Source organism: Mustela nigripes, chromosome 7 (assembly GCF_022355385.1).
Source record: "Mustela nigripes isolate SB6536 chromosome 7, MUSNIG.SB6536, whole genome shotgun sequence".
NCBI lineage: Eukaryota > Metazoa > Chordata > Mammalia > Carnivora > Mustelidae > Mustela > Mustela nigripes.
In genome coordinates this window covers 54,859,610-54,886,241 of record NC_081563.1, presented here as the reverse complement: position 1 = coordinate 54,886,241, position 26,632 = coordinate 54,859,610, and the positions used below count along the sequence as shown (strand labels likewise).

General features: G+C 38.8%; 1 protein-coding gene across 1 annotated transcript in view; it reads right to left on the bottom strand.

Moving 5' to 3' along the window:
* Nucleotides 1-329: 329 nt before the first annotated feature.
* DNAAF10 (dynein axonemal assembly factor 10) overlaps nt 330-26,632 on the bottom strand; it is a 100,337-nt gene continuing 74,034 nt past the window's right edge. Inside the window, 9 exon segments of the mRNA XM_059405953.1 lie at nt 330-1,218; nt 3,406-3,503; nt 6,146-6,280; nt 7,197-7,312; nt 8,823-8,924; nt 11,478-11,608; nt 13,885-13,985; nt 22,240-22,676; nt 22,798-23,150. Of these exon segments, the coding sequence (XP_059261936.1) occupies nt 1,011-1,218; nt 3,406-3,503; nt 6,146-6,280; nt 7,197-7,312; nt 8,823-8,924; nt 11,478-11,608; nt 13,885-13,985; nt 22,240-22,676; nt 22,798-23,150 (1,681 nt within the window). The 3' untranslated portion in view covers nt 330-1,010.

Genomic DNA, 26,632 nt, shown 5'->3' with positions numbered 1-26,632 from the left:
ATTTAATTTTTACTTCCATAATTATGTCCACAGCAAAAAAAAATATCTTGAGGATTTTTTAAAAGGTTAATTTTCTGAATATTCCAGATTAATGACTTTCCAGGAACCCATGAAGTCACAGGACTCTTAGATATTTCAAATGTTTCAGGTGGCTGATTCCTGATCTGAGGAGTGAGGGAGGGTGGGCTGAACGCAAGTGAGTGCCTCCGAGCTAAGTGAAAGATCTGGGGAGCATTAAAGAGGCCTACTGAATGAAGAGGTTTACAGAACAAAGATGTGATGGTGTTGGCTTTATTACTACTATTAAATTAACAGAATCAAAACTTCCATAGATTTCAAAAGCAAATTTATTCATAAAATATATGAAAAGATTTGACAAAAAATAAGGCTAGAAAACCTCCATAATCTTATACATCTCAACATCACTTACCAGTCAATAACCAAAAGTCCAATTTGACTCCTATTTTTTTTTTTAAGTAAAAAGAGATCATTGTACATATTCACTTGGTAAATATTTTTTCATTTTAGGAGTTACACAGCTGAAAATAGTTACCCAAATCTAGTCTGACCATGCCATTTTGGGATTTTAGAAAGTGATATTCTTTACAGAAACTTACTGACACTGAAATCTCTCAAAGTATATTTACGAAGTTAATTCACAGTACTTTTAGAACTATTTTAAACCAAGTGTTATGGTAAAATATGTAACTCTGGGGATGAAGAACAAATTTAAAATACAGACAAGTATCAACTTCTTCTTAGAAATGGAGGGAAAATGGACAGAGCTGGAAACAGTGGTGTCCCGCTGCAGCAAACCAGTTCTGAGTCCGGTCACTGGAAGATAGCACTCTGTGTTTCACACCCACAGAAAGACTAGTCTGGACGTTGGCATCTGGGGTCTGTTTTCATCAGTCAAATCCAGCTCTGTTCAGTGAGGGTCAGAGGATCCCATGCATGTCCTAAATACTAGGAGTGTTCCTCTGGAAGGTTTCAAGTCCTAAGTCTTCAGATCAAATTTTATGGAGTTTTGTAATAATCAATACTCTTACCATTTGATCAAATGAACTACAGATGCAGAGACCCCTTTTATCTGGACTCCAGTCCAAACTGGAAATGGGCTGAGTAGACAAGGTGACATTCTGCAGAAGGCTGACAGAGCCCGCAACTCCCATCTCTACTCCCTCAGAATCTTTCTTTGACCGCTGAACAGGGTATTCACTGCAAACAAGGCCAGAGTAGTAAGGAGAGAAATCTTAGCATTCTCCACACTGTGTTTACAAGCATACAGACCAGTAGCTCTATTTTTACTTCTATGTTGATTACTACAACTAACTGATAACTACTTAAAGAATCTTTCTAACGTTGTTTTATAACAATAAAGAGAATATATGTGTGTGTGTGTGTGTGTGTGTGTTTCAAATACACACACACAAAAATCAGCATGTTGGGGTCCATTCATTCAAAAAACAGTTTTTGAATTAACTAGATAAGATGCCCTAGGAACTCTTGTGTGCTCAGTAATACAACTTAACTGCACTACTACCAAGGGAAAATGGCAAATGGAAATAAGGCTAAGTATCATTTTACTTAGACCAAATCTCTTTTGCTGGTATAATACTCCAACAGCAAATCTCCAGACCGGTTTGAAGATTATACTAGATATCTTTTCTGGTAAGGATTCAAGTTCATACTGAGATAAGCTTCCAATTTCTAATTACACACAAGTCCCCAATCATCAAAAATTCTAGCTGTAAATGTGTTTGCACATCACATGGAATACAACTCCATATGTGGATTACAAAGAAAACGGGAACCAGTTCTTCAAGGAAGCAGCCTAAGGAGTTTGGTTCCCAGGCAGAATAGTGACGTGCTGCTGCATGGCTTAACTAAGGACACAGGCAGAGCCTAATGGAGAGTGCAGACTGGGCTGGAAGAAATCAGGGAAGGACAATGGGCAAGATATTAAGAAAACAGTAGTTATCAAATGGTCTGTCTACCCGGCATGCTCCCAGAATTCTTAAAACTCTTCCTCTGCTTTTTACTCACAAAAACTATACAGTGTTGATCTAATGCATTCACTCTGTTTTTGTTTTTGTTTTGTCGGCTAGATCCCTAAATACCTTAACACTTTTCAAATGTAGCCCTGTTTTTCAGCTTCCCTGCTAGCTTCTAAAAGGAGCTAATACATAGACATGTATTTTGCAAATGTGAAAGTCCCAGCTATACTGAAGATGGTGTTTTTCTTCTTCTTCTTTTTTTTTTAAAGATTTTATTTATTTGTTTGTCAGAGAGACAGGCACAGCGAGAGAGGGAACACAAGCAGGGGAAGTGAGAGAGGGAGAAAGAGGCTTCCTGAGGAGCAAGCAGCCCGACGTGGGGCTTGATCCCGGGACGCTGGGACCATGACCCGAGCTGAAGGAAGACACCTAACGACTGAGCCACCCAGGAGCCCCTGGTGTTTTTCTTCTTATATCATTAATCACACTTTATTTTTGAACTATCTTTCAGTTGCAGGCTTGTGTTGTTAGGTATTTTTTTTCCTTGAGTGATGGAAAAAGAAATACCATTCACTCCTATCTTTTATTGTGCCTTTTAAATGAGCTTCTGACCTCGTACATGCCACCTTAGGGACTTGGGATTCAAGGCACATCTACAGCTGTAACTCAGGCAGCCCCCAACACACAGAAAGCAAGCTCAATGACCAGGCTTTCCCTGAAGACCCATTGGGCCCTTGGCGCTCTTCTGGTTCTTTCATTACAATGGTATCTGAACTTGGGCAAATGAATTATCAGGATCTAAAATTAAGAATTCCAACCCTTGGGGCGCCTGTGTGGCTCAGTGACTTAAAGCCTCTGCCTTGGGCTCAGGTCATGATCCCAGGGTCCTTCCTCCTCTCTCTCTCTGCCTGCCTCTCTGCCTACTTGTGATCTCTGTCAAAAAAATAAATAAAATCTTAAAAAAAAAAAAAAAAAAGAATTCCAACCCTTTTCTTATTCTCTAGAGGTAGTGTTGTAATGACCAGATGGTAGTATTTCCAAAAAGCCTTCAGTCACATTTTTCATATCAAAACAAAAAAAGACAAAAACAACAATTTCAATTAAAAAACCACGATTTTAAACCTATGAAAAGAATGATTCCTAAGGCACCCTGATATATGGAAGACACAACTACAATGACAAGTATATGCAGTGTGTCAAAAGAAGGTTAATATTTACTAAGTGTAAAGTAAGTACATGAATGTTTTAAAAAGCTGACAAAATAGCACTTATGTAATACCATTTAATTTAAAATCACTTCAAAATGAATGAAGTCAAAGGAGGAAGAAAGACAACAAAGTTCAATCCAATCCTACTTTCCTCCCACCAGTAACTTAAAAAGCAGCAACGTGCACAGGCAGAGACTTACTACTTCCAGAGGTGAAGGCTGCCGGCGCCTCCCGCTGTCAGAAAGAGCTCTCTGTTCTGTGGCAGGTGTCGGACCTGCCACACAGTTGATTTATGAGCCTATGAGGATGAGAAGCACATAACTAGTTTTTACATTTATATGATAAACAAAGACTGCCCTAGAAGAGAAACTCTGTAAAAAAATTTTTTTTACTACTATAATTTCAACTGTTATTAAAGTAAAGTATTTCTGGCACATCTCTTTGTGAGGGCTACAGAGATTTATAGGAGTCCATCACAAATTAAGAAAAGCATCATTTTTCTTTATTGCTTTATGCAACAAAGTTCTACTGGATTAAAAAATGTTAGATTAAAAGTCCATATAAGTTTCTAGTACCATATAAATTATGCAAATAGATTTTTACACATTTAAGTATCTCTAGCTCACTCTGAGAGAGAAGAAAAACTCGAGATGCAAACATATATACTTCCTCCTAAGGGGAAAAAAAGGATACTGAATTTAAAAAAAAAAAAAAAAAAGACAGTAGACTTTATTTTTTTTTTAAAGATCGTATTCATTTATTTGACAGAGAGAGAGAGAGAGATCACAAGTAGGCAGAGAGGCAGGCAAACAGAGGGGGGAGCCGGCTCCCCGCTGAGCAGAGAGCCCGATATGGGGCTTGATCCCAGGACCCTGAGATCATGACCTGAGTTGAAAGCAGAGGCTTAACCCATTGAGCCACCCAGGTGCCCCTAGACTTTATTTTTTACAGCAGTTTCAGGTTTCCAGCAAACTGAATGGGAACTACAAGAAGTTCCCATACACCAAATGAACTTTAACTTAAAGCTCCCAGAGCCTTATCTTTAATTTATACCATTTGACCTGTCTAGTCTTCAAAATAGGGATCATAAGACTTATAAATGGTGTTTAAAGCCATAATAAGCCAGGGTCTTTATCAGTCACATTAAACTAAAAGACAAAAATGGCAACTGGAAGGTAATAGCTTGTTAGCACCTCGACAACAGCTAATAAATCAGTGTTAATGGTGTATTCACTATAAGGGATCTGAGAGAGAAAGAGAGAGAGAGAAATGGAGGGAGGCAGGGAGAAGGAAAGAGAAGTGAAAAGGAGGGAGGAGAGTCGGATGGCGGGAAATAGGAAAGATTTTGTTTGCAGAGACAGTGAGACCAACTAGATCTAAGTCATTCTTAGATACTTCACATTTCAGTGAGTGATTTGTCTTGGCATTTGACTTAATAGTCTTATAAAAGGATTACCACTAGCAGATTAAAATCCCATATCTCAAAATATACCCTTTAAGTGTGTAAGACTCCTCAACTGAGTGGGTTCAAAGTGTTAAAACCTATTTCAATTTTAAACTTCTCTTTTGATTCTGAAAGCTGATAAAAAAAAAAAAAAAAAAAAACCTAAAAAGCAAGAGGGGACATGACCCCTTAAAATATATTGGATGAGGGGCGCCTGGGTGGCTCAGTTGATTAAGCATCTGCCTTTGGCTCAGGTTATGATCCCAGTGTTGTGGAATTAAGCCCTGTGTTGGGCTCCCTGCTCAGCAGGGAGCCTGCTTCTCCCTCTCCCTCTGCCTGCTGCTCTGCCTACTTGTACTCTGTCAAGTAAATAAATAAAATCTTAAAATATATACTGGATGAGGGGCGCCTGAGTGGCTCAGTGGGTTAAAATATATACTAGATGAGAAAAGTGTTATAACTGTATAAAGGATAATTTAACAAAGTGCTTTATATTGTTTGTAGATACATAAGTATATTCAGAAATAACAAAGGCAAACAATATTGCAATTTATAGCTGCCTTGTTAAGATTTAGTTCATCAGGCAGTGACAGCAATTTATATGCAGTGATAATAATAATTAACAGTAGTAACCAGACAAAACAGGAAGGTTTGAGAAATACTGCTGAATCCACAATGGAGGGGGAGAGCGCAAGAGAGTAAATTTTTATTTCCTGAGCAACTTATATATTTTAATCTTATAGAAACTACAAATCTGTAACCGATCTTTACTTTCACACTCAAGGAAGGTAGAGTCACATTCCCAACCCGTCTCTGGCCAACAACAGGCTGTTTCAGCTTGAGTCTGATGCAGTCCTTACTGCAGGCTTCATTATAGTTTTTTTCTTTCTTTAACCAGTATTTTCCCTGTGCTCTGCTTTCTTCATCTATTTTTGAGGTTGTAATACCATATGTTTCCTTCTAAGCTACCTCAGATACTTCTGGAATAAGGTAAAGTATGTATATATGTGTAAGTGACTGACTGAAGAATTTTTTTGAACCTACTATGTGCCCACAATTGATGCTATAAATAATTTCACTTAATATAGAAAACCAGAATATAAAATGTGAAGAAATGACATAAGGTATATGTGTTATATGTTCTGAAAAGTATGTAGATACTAACACAAATATTATATATTTATTAGAAAACACCAGGCTAGATTTTGTTGATCTAATTCTTCGCATCAGCTAGTTGTCTTGGGATTGTTCCTAAAGTACAAAACAAGATTCTTAGCCAGCTGAGGCCTTTATTATAATCAAGAAATCTAAAACTGATCAACTTTGAGAAAGTACTCTCTGCACAGAAAAACTTGTCAAGTTCCCACAAGAATATATTAAAAATAGCTCCTTTCATATAAAGACCTGGAAGGAACCTTGGTGACTAATTCTATTTATTAGTCTAAAACAAGCAATGAACATTCCTGTTCATAGAAAGACATTTCCCTCATATTTACCTTCTCTGAAACAGAAGCAAAACCTTTCGTTGGATGCTGTGTTCTCATGTCAAAAACATGAAACTTTCCTTCCAATGATGTAGCTACTAACTTATTCATACTTATGTCTTTTCTGTCAAACTCCAAGCTACATACCTGAAATAGAAAATATTTATTATTCATAGCCTAATAATTATTATTCAGGAGGCTCTGTTAAACTAAGTAAAACAACTTTAAAAGCGTCAGCTCATGTGAAAGCATTTAAATAATCAGTTTATCTTTTGAGGATCAATACATCAAATACTTCTTTTTTTAAAGATTTTATTTATTTATTTATTTGTCAGAGAGAGAGAGAGCGCGCACAAGTAGGCAGAGGCAGAGAGAGAAGCAGGCTCCCTGCCGAGCAAGGAGCTCGACGCGGGACTCGATCCCAGGACCCTGAGATCATGACCTGAGCTGAAGGCAGTGGCTTAACCGACTGAGCCACCCAGGCATCCCTCAAATACTTTTAACTGAAAAAATTTCTTCTTGGTTCATAGGATCAACAAACCATTTTGAGTTCCCCTGTCTAGAAGATTAATTTGGAAAGCTATATAATCTTTTATTGTTGTTACATAGTTATTTTATATAATGCAACCAAAGCTAATTTTAAAAAACAGGAAGGAACCACATTCTTTATTAACGGTATACGGTATATGACTCAGGACCCCAAAATCTCCAAGTACTTGGGGAGGCTGTTACTAGTCAGGCTTTCTAATATTAGCAGGAAAAAAGGCCTCTTACTAGCTCATTTTAATATCACACTGCATAGCTACAGAGGTCCACAGATAGGCTACAGGGACTGGTGACTCACCAGGGATTGTCATACCACATCTGAGTATGTGTTCACTTTCTGAAGAGAGGCTCCATGATTTTCATTAAGTTTTCAAAGGGCTCCACAGCCCCAAAAGTTAAAAACTACTGGCCGAGGGGCTGTACGAGATGAGTCATTAGAGGCGCTCTCCTTATGAAATAGTTCAGAGGTGGACACAAACATGCTCAAGCTATAAAGCAACCAAATATACCACCTTACCCCATTTTTTATGTTTGTCTCCCACCGCAACGACATATTTCTGAGATCAAACAGTTTGATATCCCCATTGTCATAGCCAGCACAAACAACACGTTCCTCTTGATTATAAGCATTGCCTAGAAATCAAGATATGTTGCAGATCTGTACAAATGCTCATTTGAAGGCTGCTAAAATAATGTTATAAAACGACACATATAGCTTGTACCAAATCTCACACACACACACACAATCACACTAGGCAGAATCTCGTTTTGCTAATCCTGACAGGACATCAAGATTATTAAGTTGGTTATCTAACATTGTTTTTCAAAAAAAAAGCTCATTTGCTGAGATTCTCTACTGAAGGGGTAAGTGAAAGTGTTCACTGGAGTCTAAGTCCAAAGCAAATGTTCTTTCTCTACCATATTTGCAGACTAAGAAGTCTCGAGATTCCTTCTATATTCATCTACACGTCTTGTGACCTTTTATCATTCCTACCCTGTACTATAATTAGTGTGGATATCATGCCCTCTTTACTAAACTACAAGGTTCTTGAGGCAAGACTAGGAATCTCTCTCACCTTTGCATGTCCACAGTATTCTGGACATACTTGACATTCATAGAAGAGTAAAAATAATGGATTATTTTTCAAATTTAATGTCCCCAATTTCAAACTGCACTTATATTCCTTAGATCAAAGATGAAAGGCATTAATGGACCCATAGGTAATTACTTTTTAATTACCATATCAAATTTTAGATGATGACTCTAAATACAAAATCCTGAAATTTCTTACCAAACTGTACACGTGCTAAGTTTATATATTATTGTTCATAATGTACAAACACAGTAATTCCCATATAAGAACTTGTTTTTTCTTTAATTGGAAACCTAAAACTTTCCTCTGATTACAAAATACTGCAATTTTAAAATAACATATGAAAGTTAAACAGTTCACATATACTGTTAAATTAAATTTTTAATGTCTGTTATCAACAAATTATTTTAATTACGGCTCTCAGTAAGAGATACTAGGGCACACATCAATTAGCCCTACAAAGTCAATATTCATTTTATGTATAGTAACAGAAGAACACATTTATCAAATTATAACAAATAATTCTGTAATGGCATAACTATGTTCTAGAAAATAAACATCTTCTGTGTAGCATATAATGTAAGATTTGTTAGGTCACATTCGAGCATCTGAAATTCTGCTTGGCTCCATTAATGGCATTTGGTTCTAAACTAGGTCAACATTATCTAGTTAAACAGAAGTATATAATAGTAGCAAATATTTTTGAGCACTTAATAATTTAAGCACAAATCTAAGCACTTTACATGTATTAATTCATTGAATCCTCATAATACTATTAGGTAAATTCTATTATTCGTTCCACTTTATAAATGAAGAAACTAAGGAATAGAGACACTCGGTAAATTGCCCATTTCACTCAGCCAAGAAATAACAAAGCGAGGATTCAAACCGAGGCCCCGGAGGCTGACATTAACCACCACCTCTATTTGCCTCAATAAACTATCAGAATAATCCACAAAACAGTGTGTGATGAGACTATTGGGAATTTCTGAAAGCACTATGCTTTTTACCATCTGATACCTCAAATGCAAGGTTCTTCAATAATTTACCGAATGCCACAGTCCAACAGTCTCTCTTGTTTTCTCCTTGTACAGGTTCCATATTAGCAACAGGATCATCTTTTTGCCTTGGGTCCCACACCTTCACAGTTCCTGTTGTGCATATAAGTGAGTTGGCAAAATTCAATAGTGATTGATGACATTTCTTTTCTGCATTCTCTTCCTATGACTTCCTGTGTATATGGCCACATTACAGATAGTATAACACTTAAAAATATTCATATATTTCTGACTTCTACTTGGGTAAGTTGTATTTAAAGTTTTTTTTTTTTTTTTGAAGACTTTATTTATTTATTTGACAGACAGAGATCACAAGTAGGTGGAGAGGCAGGCAAAGAGAGAGAGAGAGAAGCAGGCTCCCCGCTGAGCAGAGAGCCCAATGCAGGGCTCTATCCCAGGACCCTGAGACCATGTTCTGAGCTGAAGGCAAAAGCTTAACCCACTGAGCCACCCAGGCACCCAGGCAAGCTATATTTAATAACAGAGATACAACCCATGTTACCGTCAGACTTGATTTCCAAGTTAATAGATACACAGAAAAGCCAACGACTGTTCTAAAGTTTCCAACAAGGTGTAACTGACAAGGGAAACACAAATGTTACTGACTCAGATCATGTCTTTCTTTGAGTCTAAACCTAATGTACTATTTACTTAGAAGAATATCATTGTTATTTTAATTCTTTTCCATACTACCATATAATCATGGGCATTTTTCTTATACAGATGAACAAACTCTAATTTTTACATTTATGATTTCTTATATGGGGTTTTAGAATACTATCTCACATACAATTAAGTTTAATTTCCCTGTGGCAGTAGAGATGAGGGAAATATTAAATAAAATTAACACATATTTCTTCTCATTGCTTCTCCTTTTAATGCAAACTGCAGGACTACTTAACTAAACTCACCACTGCCTATGAGAAATACAAATGCATTTAATAAAATGGCGAAAAGGCAAGTACTTAAGAGAGAACAGGACAAGGGTGAAAAGCCCTTAAAAGAGATAATAAACTCAGGAAAAGGAGAGATATCCCACTAGATTTTTCTCCAACGATAAAATAAAGTTGGTCATTAAAAAGGCTACTTTAAAGAGAATAAAATGGTCACAAATGTGACAAGAGGTTATTTTATTACGTTAGAGGGTTCATACAAATTGATAAGATGCATATGAAATTTGCAACAGTTAAATGAGCAAAGAATATAAACAAAATTCACAAAGCAAAACTAACTGAAAAACAAATGCAGAAAGAAGTTAACACAAATTGGAATGGACTACTATTTTTATCTATAAAATTAGGGGAAAATGGAAAATCAATGCTGGTAGGATAGACTGGAAATCCACCTCATCTATCATAGTTCAGAATGGACATGGATACTTTGGAAAGTCTGACAATAACTTTTAAAAATAATAAAGTATGCTTATTCTAAAAAGTTATATACATGATGATACTCATTCCCTCATTATTTTATAGTCACTCTCCCAAAACAATAAACAAAAACTTAAAGCAAACTGAATGCTTAACAAAGACATAGTTAAGGGCTCCTGTGACACATCCATAGGATAGAATATCACAGTCATCAGAATGGTAATGATGGAAACAGCAACATTTGCATATGACAAAGCACAAAATAAAAAAAGACAAAAATCATATTCACACTGACAACTATATAAAATGGTATACAAGACTGGAAAGGAAAACAAATCTAAGGGTTATGCTACTGTGGTAGACTGAATGCTATTTTTCCTCCCCTATTTCATATTTCTTCTATTATTAAAAGGAATAATTGATTTCTGAAACACATATACTCTTGAATAACTATTAGAAAATTATATCTCACTTCTTTTAAAACAATTTCCTCATGGTCTCGAGCAGCCATTAAAAACTAGCCAAACCCACTAAGATACCAAATTTTTTATGTACCCATCATGAAGAAACAAATTCTGACTCCTCTTACAGTCATTCAGAACATCTTTGGACACCAATAGACCCGGTCCCTGTTAGTCACCACAGGTAGAAAAGTAGAGTTCATGCCCTTGGATCTTTCACAATGCTTAGTGGAAGGATCATAGAACTTCAATGTTCAGCCAGCTGTCAACACGATAATTTTTGCAAGTACTAATTCTACTTTTTAAAAAAAGAAAGTGAGGGGTGCCTGGGTGGCTTAGTCAGTTAAGCATCCGACTCTTGATTTCAGCTCAGGTTATGATCTCAGCGTCATGAGATTGAGCCCTGGGTTGGGCTCTGCATTGGGCATGGAGCCTGCTTAAGATTCTCCCACTCTTTCCCTCTGCTCCTCCCCACCCCCCAAAATGTGAAAAGCTGCCACCCACCTTATATTGTCAGCTGTCTCAAAAACCTGTAAAGAAATTTTAAATCTTTCAAAGTTCAAAGGAAAATATGATTGTAAGGATTTGAACTAGCTCAAAGCTAAAATAGTAAGTGCTCTGTCTCTATCTCAAAACACCCAGAAGTCTGAGGCAATTGAGGGCCATGCAATTAAACGTACCTATTAAAACAGTACAGTTAAATTTAGGGAATCATGGCTACCAAAGAGGATTTCCATAAGAGAAGATGTACTGTTGCACAAAGATTTATCTAAAGAAAAAAAAAATTTTGAAATACAAAGAATACTTTAACTTACCATCTCGGCTGCCAGTCACAATTTCTGGTGCGCCTTCCCCAATTCCCAGTCCACCTACACCATCTATGGTGTTTATAATTTCCTTATGGCCCTTTACGGAATATACTGGGATCTCTGGAGCTTCCAAATTCCTAGACAACACAACACAGCTTCTTACTTACTCCATGTGTCCCAAACATTTAGTGCACTACTCAAATTTAAGAATGCATACTGTACTTAGATTTTTGTTTAAAAATAAGGGCTTTGCTGTGAAGCTAATTTATACATTTACTTCCAATATTCTCTCTCTATTTGAGTTTCTTTCGAGCCCTCAACGAGAACTGTCATAATTCAACTTGGAACTCTACATCCTGAGCCCACTTAGTGATTCTCAGAGATAATCTATCTAGGACCTTTGCACATGACTTATTAGACAAGCTTGATAATAAATGTGGGCTCCTCCCCATATGTAATGGATGAGGAGCCCCAAATCTGCCAACCCTTTGGGTCACTGAAATCTAATAATCACTACTTTAAACAAAGAGTAAATTCAAAGTAATTCAGAATGCTTTTTCCAAATAGGTCTTGGAAGTCTGATCTTGAGATCTTTTGGAAGGATAAAATACAAGTAGTGTTTACTTTGTATACATTTCTCCCTTTATAATGTACTATTTTCTCACTAAATTCCATACTATTTTTCTCTCTTTACATATTTTTCAGTGTATCATCATGCTGGTCAAAACAAAGGCAGGTGTGTCTAAGTGTAGTTTAGTTAAGAGAAAGAAACAGAGAAAAGCAGTCACCACGAGTGCCTGAATCTACCCAAGATGGCAGGGTGATGAATGGTCCAAGTAGGTTACGTTAACATATCCCTTCACCTGTCTCTCTTTTTTCTACTAAAGCTTCTAAATCGCATTTTTCTATAACAAGTTAGTTTCTGATAAACTACACTCAAAAAAAATTAATGTAGCTATCCATGAAATGTAATCCTACCTTATTACTAGGCCAAGATTTATTGGTAAAATCTCCCTAATTAAAATTTCAGGTAGCTCAACCTAGTTCAGAGACAGTTTATCTTTGTAGTATCACTGAAAGAAACAAGACTAAAAGGGCTGAGATTCTACTTAAAAGAACTGTTTTACTGTTTTTACAGACTTTAAAACACTGTTTTTATAACATGAAATTATAAGACTTAATAATGAAAATAAGTCAGTAATACCTGTAACTATACTAAGGCACTCTATTAGGAAGACAGTCAACAGTGTATATTTTTTTGCATATTCTTATACTGAAATATGTTATTTTTAAAAATAACAATCAGACTCGTCTTTCCCCATTTCTTTGAAAGAATATGACACAGCATATAAGAACCATTAAGTATTCTAACAAATGCAAACTTAAGTATTTAGCAGTTAAAGCAAAGGGAAGTTAAAATATAGCTTCATTCTGTTTTATATTGTGATTCTAAAATAAATATGTTAGAGTAATTCAATTACAAAGCAACAGATTCTAAGTGAGAATCAAGAAAGGTCACCTTTGAAAACAGAAGGCAGAGGAAATCGTTTCTTCCTAGAACATTACTATATATACTTCACACAGTTAAAATAAGAAACATTCTTGAAAAGTAATTAAGGAGAAATATCAATTCCTGCAAATTAACTTAAATATGAGGAAATAATTCTAGGTAGAACATGAAAATTACAAACATTTGGCATAATTACAGTTTTGTTCATTTATAACAGATTTATATTGATTTGTTCAACAGATGTTTTCCTAAAAAGTTGTGCTTAGATGTTAGCTAAAGTATTAAAAAAAACTTTAATAAATTGAGGATTTTACATTAAAAAATTAAACAGGGGCGCCTGGGGTGGCGCAGTGGGTTAAGCCTCTACCTTCGGCTCAGGTCATGATCCCAGGGTCCTGGGATAGAGCCCCGCATCCGGCTCTCTGCTCAGCAGGGAGCCTGCTTCCCATCCCTCTGCCTGCCTCTCTGCCTACTTGTGATCTCTGTCAAATAAATAAATAAAAATCTTAAAAAAAAAATTAAACAAAAAAATTCAGTAGATTATTCTGTAATGCCAATTGTCCTGTTGATATGTTAACAATATCAAACTTCTCTGTGTTACACATGTGTGGGGAAGAGCCCTTTATGTACACTTATAAAGTATTAAATGCTAGCACCAAACAGCTGGTGTGGAAATAAATACTGGTAACATTATGAAAATATCTACAGAAAAACAGTATTTTTAAAAGGGTTTTGAATATAAAATCTAAAAATGTGTATTAATAGACAATTCTTGCATTTTTATAAATAGTTAAAATTGAACAAGAAATTTTAAAATTAGAATTCTCTCTTTCAGAGGAAGAGCAACAAGACTATCAAAGGAATAGCCTACCTCATGTCTTAATATTGATCAAATAATCTTACCATATATGAAGGTTTCCAGCAAAATCTCCAGTAGCTAAATATCTCTGCTGTAAAGATGTTGCACCAAATGTTCCACATTTAATGGGTTTGGCCTTTTCAATCTTGACAGAAGGGAGGAAGAGAGGATACATTATTTATGTAAGCAGCTATTTATAATTCATGATATTTATGGCTCTATTATGGAACTTTAATAAGACACATAATATAAAAAGCAATTAAAACACTTTCTGGTCAAAATTATCATGCATTTCCTCTAGTCACTTTCCTATAGTTTAAAAGTATGTAACTGTCAAAGAGAATGAGTTTTAATTTTGCCTTTCCTCTCATCTCACTAATGAGACATTCAAATGCTGACAAGTATACCATCTCCACTGGTTTGCAAATATGAAAATTTCAGCATTTAATGTGCTATTCTTCTTTAAGATCCTCAGCAGAAACGAGAACATAATGAAGATATTATTCTTTCCAGATGGCTACTGGAACAAAAATGTTTATGTGTCTCTTATAGTTTTCCCTGCAGGACCCTATAAACTGAGAATGTTTATGTTCTTATTCTCTCTGGGACCTTATCAATGCATGGAGATTTGTATACATGTGGGTACCAAAGGCACTGCTATTGGTATGGATTAGACAGTATTTTGATGTTTCTTTAAAAAGCAACTGCTCCCCGTATTGCATAATCACAGTAGTAAAACAACTACACACTGATGTACTATTTAATTAATGTGGCTTATGGGAATCATGTATAGACCATATCACCGAAAGGGTCCTCGGAAATGATATCATATCCCGCCACAAGCAAAGAGCTTGAAGCATACAGCTTTATACATTTGCCCAACTCGGGCATTCAGCATTTTTAAGGAGTTCCTACTAAATGCAATCAATGGACTAGGCAGAATAGGATACAAACATGAAGGAGACTGGCCATGCCCTCAAGAAGCTTACAATCAAAGCATCAGGACACACCTATGCGTTATGCTATTCTCATCTACGCCCACACCTCTGTGGGGCCTCTGCTAATCTTCTACTTCCTGATGATTTCCATTTGTCTGCTGCCCCCTACCCACCCCCCGCTCACCCCGACCCCACCTGTTCAGGCCACTGAAGTCCCTCCCGGAGTGTGCTGCTGCCTTAAACCCTGGGAACTCTGGGCAATGCGGAACCAGATGAGGCAGCTACCTGATGCCTGCTGACACCATACTCTAGCCCTATATCTTCCCATTTACTGCTGGCCTCAACACAGCAACTATTCCTCCTATTTAATCTCTTCTAAACTCTTAAGTTTTGTGTGTACAAAAGTAATACGCGTTCCCTATACAAATTCAAACAAAACAAAAAAACATCAAGAAGTGAGTTTCCTTTTGATGCTCCCCAGTAGTAATCTCCATCCTTCTAGACCTTTTTTTACACATTTACAAGCATACATAGGTGTGCTTTAATATAAGAAGGCCCATAATATATTTTCATTTCACTTTCTTTTGTTTGACATAACAATATTCTGGATATACTATTTTCTCTCCACAGAGAGCTCCAGTTTCTAGATTTCTTCTTGTAACCTTTCAGTTCTGAGCCAATCGGCATCCCTCCTACTGGGTTTAGCCTATTTCATATAATTTAAAAAATGATTTCCCTGATACTTCCAGTGTTTGGCTGAGCACTTCCATACAGAGTATACACAGCAATTTTCAAAGAAAAAGAAAATAAAATTCACTTAACACAAACTGTAAACTTCTCTTTCCTGGCTCAAAAGATATGATTATATGGTGCAGGGCTTTGGAAACTCCCAGCCTGTTGAGCTTTCTCACTGTTTGGGAGAAATTAGCAAGTTACTATGTAGCCAGGTCTACAAGAAAGCATTCACAGCCTCCTTGGAACTGTCCAGTAATCAAAAGCAGTCATCGACAATAACAGGACTGTAAAAGACCACACTGATGAGAAGCATAAAATCACAGAATCATATTTTTCTTTAGAATACATATGTGGTCTGATAGTTCAGTTATTCAGAAAACTGATATTCATTTCAGTTATTTCTCCAATTTTATAAAAGTTATCTTATAATGCAGCAACACCAAGAATCAAAATTTTGTCAGTTTAACAAAGTAGTTTCCAGGGCACCTGGGTGGCTCAGTGGGTTAATCCTCTGCCTTCGGCTCGGATCATGATCTCAGGGTCCTGGGATTGAGTCCCACATCGGGCTCTCTGCTCTCTGCTCTCTCTCTCTCTGCCTGCCTCTCTGCCTACTTGTGATCTGTCAATTAAATGAATAATATCTTTAAAAAAAAAAAAAAAAAAGAAGTCACCAGTCATAGTTCCCACAGCTGGAGGTACAGAATGAAGATGAGCCTCTCAGGTAAGCAGCGGGATAGACAGACACATGGTTCCAAGAACTCAGGGGATTGGCAGCTGTGGGGAGGTTGCATCATGTATTAACTCTCCAGGAAAATTCTTCTCAGAGACTGGGGAAGAGCAGTCTCCCATGTTCTCCTCTTCTACCACCTAAAGCACGCTGCTTCCCACAATTCCACTATCCCCTGGGGTCTTCGACGGGGTATGTTTTCTTCCTAAGCCAGAGGAGAGTTTTACCTTCAAAGCTAACCTCTACTTTTCAGTCCCTATATTACACACATAGTTCTTTGAAGACTGGTAATAAAAAATTGGGAAGCAAAAACTTTCCTATGTTATTATTTTTTTAAGATTTTATTTATTTATTTGACAAAGAGAGACACAGCGACAGAGGGAACACAAGCAGGGGGAGTAGGAGAGGGATAAGCAGGCTTCCCGCCAAGCAGGGAGCCCCATGCATGGCTTGATCCCCCGGGGATCATGACCTGAGCCCAAGGCAGGCAGACACTTAACCGACTGAGCCACCCAGATGCCCCCTCCCTATGTGATTTCTTTATCTAACTTTCACCTTTTAACCATTTGGGGCAGAGAATCTCAAACCATGCTCCTGGAACACATCAATCTTCTGGTACCAACATAAATTTACACACACACACACACACACACACACACACACACACACAAACTTAAAAAAGCTAATGGATATGTTTTTCTCAAACTTATGTTTTCTTGGATATTTTTTAGCTTGCCTATTAGAAAATATTAGCAAATGTACACCAGTAAGAAAACCTGGAAATGAAGATTTAAAAATTTATGTATGGTTATTTCATGTGATATCAAGACCACAGTATGATAAAATAGCCAGATTTTTCTACTGGAAAAACCCTTCTTTGTAAGGAATTGGAACTTATTATACCAATGTTTTATGGAGTTTCAAAAACAGCATCACAATGTTCAGACATTTTGGCTTCTGAACACATCTGAGAATCCCTACCTTAAAAGGAAAGTAACCAAACAGAGAACCACTCTATTGCAATAGATCCTATATTAGATATTTCCATGTGTCATTGCACAAATTCTGAAAGTCAGTCTTTATTGAAATATAATGGAATGAAATAAAATGCACCTACATTTAGAGTGTCACCAAGGCCTGTGGTAGACAAAAGGTACAAAGCTCTTTGAAATCTTGCCTTGATTCTTTGGCCTTATTTCCTGCTTCTCTCCTCTCTACTACACTCCACCCATATCTGCAGCTTTGTTTTTTGCTCTTCAGACACAACGAAGTCGATTCTACCTTAGGACATTTGCATTTACTATTACCACTGCCTGAATTGCTCTTCCCTCAGATCATCATGTCTTCCTTCTCCTAATTCAGATTTGTTTTAAATGTCACCTCCTTTAAGAGACTTTCCATGCTCCTCCATTCTGAAGTGGAACCCCTAAATCACTATCACTCACCCAGTTTAACCTTCTTTATTGCACTTACCAATAAAACTATCTATTCAGTTCTCTATCCCCATCCTTTCTAGAGTGAGTGCCATGAGAATGGGACCTTGTCCAATCTGTTAAACACTTTGTAGGTGGTCAACATTCGTTGACTCCAAGCATAAAGGAATATCTATCAATCTCTCATTCCTAGTGCTGGGGAGAAAGAAACCATTACTGAAGTCTATATTCTCCTTTCTCCCACGTTTTCACATGACACACCATATAGTTTCTGGTGTCATTTATATGCAATGATAAAAACAGCATCCATATATTGAATACATATATCAGATATGTTCTAGATGGCTAGGCCATCCATCTTCTTCCTAACACAACTGCAAGCAAAGTATTTGGAACACTCCTTTCCAGATGAGGAAACAGGTTCAGAGGACGGGGCTTGCTCAAGGTTCCTAGAGCCAGGAAGACTCCAAGCTCTTTATACTAAACTAGGCTGCCCTCAGATCTACATGTAAATCAATTAAATAAAGTTCAGTATGTAGCCCCCATTCTATAAACCCAAGAGTCATTAGAAGTACCAAAGAAATGTTCCAACCTTGAAATGGATTGGTGAGGGAAATGGTATAGTCACTAACTGAATCTACTTTCACACTTGTGCCTTCAGTTTTTACCTTGATTCATATCTTTATAAGATATAAATGCATGGTATTTATGCTTCCCCCATGTTTTTTCTCCTTATATCAAAGAAAAATAAAGAGATTTATAGGTAGTAGTAGTCTGCTGTGCCAAGAGTCAAATTCAACTCAAAATATAAGAACATTAAAAAAAAAAATCCAATGTATAAACATCTGATCATCTGCAGGACAGTGAGGACTGCAGTTTGCTGAGAAGGGCTGAGCTCTGCTGGGAAAGGATCTTACAGAAACAGGGGTATTTTCTCTTTCTAAGATATTCATGTAAATCATAATAGCTTTTTTAAGAAGGGGTGCTGGAGTGAAGCCAACTTTTTATAGTTAATAAAAAGGCTCCCTCCCTGCCTGTTAAATACTTTATCTTTGAAAAGAAATATTTAAAAAATCCAGTGGTTACTTAAATTTTTCTTGCTGGGGAAAAAAAAAAAAAAAAACTGGCTAAAAAGATTTTATAAAATGTGTTCCACAAAGAAAATTTGGTCTATATTAACAAGTTTTGCTGTGTGACACACCGTAGATGGTCATTTTGGACCCAGCTGTTGGTTCTCTTTGCTACAATAAGTGAACATGATTAAGGAAGCCCATGATGGATAATTCCCATGAGAGCTATTTTTGTTCTGTCTGTGGGTGGGTCTAGTACAGCCTGTCAGTATTTCCTCCTCCATATCCCAGCACTACTTTAATTAACATTAAAAGGGTTAGTCAACCAAGTGGTAACAAGCACTGAACTCAGTGGCACAGGGACTAAAAAAGGAGACATTTGTTACCTTATTATTTTTACAGTATAAACATCCACAACTGTGATTCCATTTTTCAGGGCCATCCCTCGTTCTTTATGCCAATTAGAGAAAAGCTGCCCTTTACAGGATGAGGAAGTCTCACATTTGTCAAGTTTGATAAGAAAGAAACAGATTTCAGCTTTCCCTGGACCCTGCAACCCTGTGTGTGGTAGAGCAAAGTGCTCAGCTGTACAAGAAGGCCCTCGCTCCCTGTCTGTCCTTAGTAACAAGAGAAGGCAGCCGTCAATGAAGACCTCTTTGCTTCCTTCACGTATTTTTACCTTGGATGCATGAGATGTGGAACACATGACTTGTAGTGGTTCCACAATGAACCAAGTATTTCAATAATTCATCTAGCCCAATTGTAGTCAACATTGGTAGTTGTTAGATTCACCTCATTAAAGTTTTAAAAATACTGCTATCTAGGCCTCACTCTAGTGTAGTTGCAAGAGTCCCACTGCAGGGTGCCTGAGTGGCTCAGTCATTAAACACCTGCCTTCGGGTCAGGTCATGATCCCAGGGTCCTGGGACTGAGCCCCACATGGGGCTCCCTGCTTTGCGGGAAGCCTGCTTCTCCCTCTCCCACTCCCCCTGCTTGTGCTCCCTCTCTCGCTATGTCTGTCAAATAAATAAATAAAACCTTAAAAAAAAAAAAAAGTCCCACTGCATCAGAATTCCTTAAGGTGGGACCAAGGCATGATTATTTTAAAACACACACACACACACAACAGCGACAACAGAACATACTCAGCTGACCCTGATGCACAGTGAGGGCTGAGAATCACTGAGCCTGTATTAAACTGATACCCTTTTCCACTGCACCATCACAGCCAAATGTAATCTAAGTTCTTAAAAGTGTTTTTGCATTAGTCTTATCCTCTCTTTAGAAGAAGAAACTCATCTTTCAAGTACCCTTTGTCCTTCTTTAACATACTATTTTGAAATAGTAGGTTGCCAATATTTAGAGACAAAGGGCACTATTTCACTTTGTGGAAAAAGTGTATTCCTGGGCACCTGGGTGGCTCAGTGAGTTAAGCCACTGCCTTCGGCTCAGGGCTCAGGTTTCGATCCCAGGGTCCTGGGATCAAGTGCCGCATCGGGCTCTCTGCTCAGCAGGGAGCCTGCTTCCTCATCTCTCTCTGCCTGCCTCTCTGCCTACTTGTGATCTCTCTCTGTCAAATAAATAAATAAAAATATTAAAAAAAAAGTGTATTCCTGAAATGTACACAAATTATATTTTATTTTTAAAAAGTCACAAGTCTGTAAATGCTCTCTGGTGAAATTTGATGGTATTTAGTATTTGTTCCTAATATTTACCTATCAGTTTCTGTCTGCTATTCCAATGTTTTCCATTTGTTCAAACCCTGATGCCCATTGATCAATGATCAATAAGCCAATATTTAAATTTTCCAAGTTATATCCTTATACAGATATACATTCACTCTTTCTTTTAACAAGCAATTTATTGAATGGCTGAACCTTACAAACCACACTAACAAAAAACACTATCCTTACTCTCCAGGAGCTTACAATCTAATTAGAGATAAATGGGACACAATTACATACTCCTGGAGTGGGTAATAATCACCAAAAGGATGTAGTGAAGAGGAGTTTGTGCGGAGATCAGAAAGGGATTTCCTAAGTCAAATAATTTGAACTGGACCCTAAAATAGCAACATTAACAGGTGCAAAGGGGCTAAGTGGTGTGCAACCGAAGGCAAGGTAGAAGAGAAAAAGCCATGTTTAGGAACTCTTGAGTACCCGGCTAGAAAAGACAAACTGAACAAGGAAACTGGCACTGATAGATATTTAAAGTGAGATGAAACCTTATATACCTTCACATCCAAGCTTGACAAACTATATTCATCCTTTATCTACCAGTTTAATGCCTATCTGGTCCAAGCAGACTCTCTCCATAGTTTTAAGCCTTGGAGTTCTCAGCCTTCTCTGTAGTCTGTTAGAACACTAAATATTTATGACTGATCACCTGAAATCGATGCATTTTAAAAACAAGTGTAAGAATGTCAACATCATTATTCTCTAATTCTTTCAATAATGATCTTCACTAAACTTGTGAACCTGATCTTGACACACCCAGTTAAAGTCCTTCAGTGATGTACCATTTAAAAAGGAGTATATCTTATAAATGACCTACAGACCTTGCAAAGTCTGCTCCCTTTCCGGAGCTTCCACTGATGCTGTTTTCTTTGGAAACCACCTCCTCTACTACTAATTTAGCCTAGTTAGCTTCTATTTATCCCCAATCTGTTTCACTTTCACAGAACCATGTTACTTTATGTTAGAGAATACATCTCGGTATTTATGCATCGTCGGTTTGATTATCTAACTGATTCTCTCTCCCACTAGAAAATAAACTCCATGAGACCGGAGACAATCTCATTCACATGCCTGGGATTACAGGCAATGAATTGGTAACTCATTGAAAGAATAAATGGTTACGCGGCGCCTGGGGTGGCTCGGTCGGTTAAGCGTCTGCCTTTGGCTCAGGTCGTAATTCCGGGCCAGAAATCGGGTTCCACATCCGGCTCCCTGCTCCGCTGAGAACCTGCTTCTCCCTATACCTCTCTCTCTTCTGTTTCTCATGAATAAATAAAGAGAAATATTTAACAAATAATAATAAATGGTTGCGTTGTCTCCTCCCATTACAGTGCAGGCATCCTGGAGCCTGCCTTGTCTCTGCTTGTATGAAAGAATATTTTACTATTTACATTATTACTTAAATCGACTCTCCACAAACAACTGCCCACCGCCTAGAACCTCAAATTTAGATACGAAGTCTTCGTGTCACTTCCCAGAGACCTCGTGGTGGAATGGAAGAGTGGCTGCAGGAAGGGGCCAGCAGGGAGATGCTCTGGCCAGCCGAGAATTCAGGACTCGAACCAAAGCCTTTTACGTCGGAAGTATTCCTCAGTTTGCGATCTCCTTCGCTGGTTCCGCGCAGCTCGAGCTGTGCTTTTGGCGGACGCTGGACCGAGGCTGGGGCAAAAAGAAATGCCAACTTCCCCCACCCCCGGATCCGCACTCGCTCCCTCACCAACGGCAGATCCTGGACCTGGGCAGTCTCGCCCGGCACCCACCTCCCGAAGCAGCTTCAGGTCCCCGTGCTGGATCTCGTACAGTTGAATGACGCCGGTGCCCCGGGCGAAGTTGCCCATGGTCACAAATTTGGCGCTGCAGGGCACCCATTTACAGTCAAATACCGTGTAGTTGAGTCCCTTCTGGATATGGGCGATGATCTGAGGTTTCTCGAAGGCAGACATGGTCCAGCCGGTTTCCCCTCCAAGCAGCAGCACATCCAGAGCCTGACAAAACACTAACCGGGAAACCAAACTCCAAACATAAACGACAGTTTCTCCCCCCCCCCCCCCCCCCCCGCCCTCCCCGTAGTCGCCTTGTTCGCCCTGGCGAGGTGGGTTTAGTTGTCTCAGATAATGCCTGATGCGCTACTGAAGTCAAGCCGATAGTTCTTAACTGAGAGCACAAATCTACTCATCGTCTTTACCTACTACCATTCCTACATACACATATTGGAGATGGCAATTGTTTCGGCTGTGAGTGGTGGAGCCAGACGGGCACCACAGAAATCAGGCATAAATTAGGATGTCCCCGCTTTCCTACCCCCCCTCCCCCCCAGCAAACGCACAAAACCCTGCTTCAGGTCCCCTGCGTGGGACTTCTCAGGAAGCGGGGCGGAGGCCTGGGGCTGGTTGGCGGACGCTGCACCCTGCGTGGCGCGCCTGCGCGGTGCGGCGGCGCTCGCGTTCGAGCCGGAAGCACATGTCGGAGCTAGAGATAACCGGGCATGGAAACGGAGATGGAGGCGCAGAGCGCGGGGGCCGAGGATGGCTTCACCCAAGTCACCCGCAAGGGTGGCCGGCGGGCGAAGAAACGGCAGGCTGAGCAGCTGTCCGCCGCGGGGGACGGCGGGGACGCGGGCCGCATGGACACGGAGGAGGCCCGGCCCGCGAAGAGGCCCGTTTTCCCTCCCCTCACCGGGGATGGATTCCTGGTACTAGCGGGGACCGTGGGACGGGAAAGGGACCGGAGACAAAGGCGGGCCAAGCCGGTGGTCTCTGCGGGATGTTGAAAGTGCGGGGGCTCTTCTTTACTGACGTCCTTAAAGAAATGATTGTCTTGCACGAAGTTCATTTTTTCAGTTAAAGAAAGCTTCTTGTGGAAGAGCCGTCAGTTTACAGCTCCACCTCCATCCCTCGATCCATCTCCCGACTTGTGTGTTCTTTTATTGTAGAGTGGGAAAGAAGAAACAAGGAAAATTCCAGTCCCAGCTAACAGATACACGCCATTAAAAGAGAACTGGATGAAGATATTTACTCCTATTGTAGAACATTTGGGACTTCAGATACGGTTTAACTTGAAGTCGAGGAATGTAGAAATTAGGGTAAGGAGAATGTCAACCATTTCGCAATATATTAGGGTTTCTTTTTTCTACAGGGGTGAAAAAGCGTGAATAGACTTTTCTTAATGGGACTTATTTTGTTAAGTGGTCGTTATGCAGTTTTCTCAAGTAGTATAGTGAGTTTGAACTTCTTGAATGTCTTCAAAATCTGCTTCAGCACAAATGCTAGTTGAATTCATAAGGTGGACAAAAGGTCATAACCAAAATATTGGTTATGCCTGTGCGTGTATTTTATGATGCTCTTAGCAGAGCAGGGAGCCGGATATGGAGCTGGATCCCAGGACCCTGCAATCATGACCTGAGCTGAAAGCAGTCACTTAACTGAGACACCCAGGTGTCCCTGAACTTGCCTTTTACGTAGGGATCTAAGTCCCAAGTTCATCTGACCAACTCTTTGAACCTTTTTATGTCCACACCTGTGGGGGACTTTGCTGTTTGAAGAAAGCCCTCTACTGCATACTCTGTTTTCCAGCCTCGATTCCAGGCATCCCTTGGAATCTGGCTCAAGTGCTTTCTTCTTTACGATTGCTGTGTGTTTCAGTCCTTTCTGCGGAGCCTACACTCTTAAACTGTGCTTGGCTGTCTTACGACTCGCAGAGGCATCAATTTGGATTCCACTCACACCTGTTGGGACTGCAGGATGCCAGGCACACAGTGGTGCTTTGGCATGCCCCATGTCATTTTAATCTTTCAGATAGGCCTGTGAAGTAGTCATATCCCCACCGTTTAGATGTGAGGAAACGGAGTCAAAGGAGTAGGTTAGTCAGAGTCATCAAAGTCGTTCACTAACAGGTGAGTCTTGTTAGTCCTGAAAAGATCCCCCACTCTGACCTTTTTATTTTACAAATGAGAAAACTTAAGACCTGGAGCACCTATGGGACTTTCCCAAGTTCACATACAAGATTGGAACTGGGAGCTAGTTTTATATGTACATTATACAACCTTGCGTAGTTAGAAATTTGTCAAATATGTGGTCTTCTCAACTAAATTGGAGTCTTTGTGGAAGAATGGAAATGATACTTTTGGAATCAGACCTGTTTCAGAATTCTGCCTTTTTCACATTTCAGTACTTCAGTTTTCTCAAATATAGAACTTATCGTATTACATAACTTTCAGAAGCTGTTGTGTGTGAAGCACCTTTGCGGTGCCTGTCACTTTTAGTGGCTGAGATTTTATGAATAGCAGCTGTATCTGCAGTTATCTAGTAAAGCCTTTAAGGACAAGATCCTGCTTAAACCATTCGTGGTAGTTAGTCCTGGAGTTGGTGCTTTGGGAAACATCAGCATATGATGACGATTATAAGCTGATGATCACTCCTAGTGTTGTACTAGAATATTTTCATTTCCAGTCATAATATGTGCCTCTTTTCTTTCTTTTTTTTTTTTTTAAACAGACTTGTAAAGAAACCAAGGATGTTAGTGCACTGACAAAAGCAGCTGATTTTGTGAAAGCCTTTATTCTTGGGTTTCAGGTGGAGGTAAGTGATTTCATGACATCTAAAATAGGTGCTTAAAAACACTTAATATGAGGAGCACCTGGGGGGCCCAGTAGGTTAAGTGTTGCCTTTAGCTCAGGTCTTGATCCCAGAATCCTGGGAATGAGCCCCACACTGGTCTCCCCATTCGGTGAGGAGCTTGCTTCCCCCTCTCCCTCTATCTGCTGCTCCCCTTACTTGTGTGCGCTCTCTTTCTCAAATAAATAAAATTTTTTAAAATACACACACTTAATACAAATGTTTCAGTGGTTGGGCTTTTTAAAAAAATTGAGTTTTCTAAGTCTGGTGAATTTTAACTTAATAGTTATTCTCAGGTATATAAATGCTAAATTCACAGCATTTATATTTATGTTATAGGACGCACTTGCCCTCATTAGGTTGGATGATCTCTTCCTAGAGTCTTTTGAAATTACAGATGGTGAGTATAAGGTGATCTTTTCCTGTTAACTATTGTACTGCCGACTTTGTTTTGCTGGAGACTCTTAGCTTTCTAATAGCATCAGTTGACCTGTATTATTAGCCAGTTTTAAAAGTATATATATTTTGTATCTTTTAGTAGGGAGATTTAGGTAGTGATTAAAGTTCAATACGGAGCAGGTGGTATCCTGGAATTGCATGTCTCCTGAGGCTTTAATCTCTCATTTAGTGAAACCCCTAAAGGGAGACCACCTGTCAAGGGCAATAGGAAGAATCGCTGGCAAAGGAGGAAAAACCAAATTCACCATAGAGAACGTGACACGGACACGGATAGTTTTGGCTGATGTGTAAGTATCTGATCTTGGAAAAATTATTGTCCTGATTTATATTTGATCTTCTGCTTGTTTCAAGAAGTCATAAAGTTTGTACTTTATGCATAATATTGCTACTGACTCTTTGTCAATATATGGTTCTGAATGAAATACATCGTTACCTCGAAAGCAGTTTAAGTTATCTGAGGAAATCTTGGGAATTCTCGTGTTTTTCCTCGGTTAGCAATAAAGTACAATAAAGGGCACATGGTGGCTCAATTGATTAAGTGTCTGCCTTCGGCTGGGTTCCCTTGGTCTGGGAACCTGCTTTTTCGGTTGGGTTCACCTTCAGTCCGGGTTGCCTGCCCCTCTGCCCCTCCCCCTCTTCATGCTCATTCTTTCTCTCTGTCTCTCCCTCTCAAATAAATAAAATCTTTTTTTTTTTTTTTTTAAAGATTTTTATTTATTTATTTGACAGGCAGAGATTACAAGTAGGCTGAGAGGCAGGCAGAGAGAGAGAAGGAGGAAGCAGGCTCCCTGCCGAGCAGAGAGCCCGATGCGGGGCTCGATCCCAGGACCCTGGGATCATGACCTGAGCCGAAGGCAGAGGCTTTAACCCACTGAGCCACCCAGGCGCCCCTCAAATAAATAAAATCTTAAAGAAAAAAAATAAAGGAAATGTTTAGAATTACTATTAAAAGAAGGTGAAGATTTAAATACTATCCGAGGGGACTCCTAAACCAATAGGAGACAGCAAGGAGTGGATTTTTAATGCCATTGTGACTTTCCTTTTCAAGAAAGAAATATATGTGTATAGTTTTACACATATT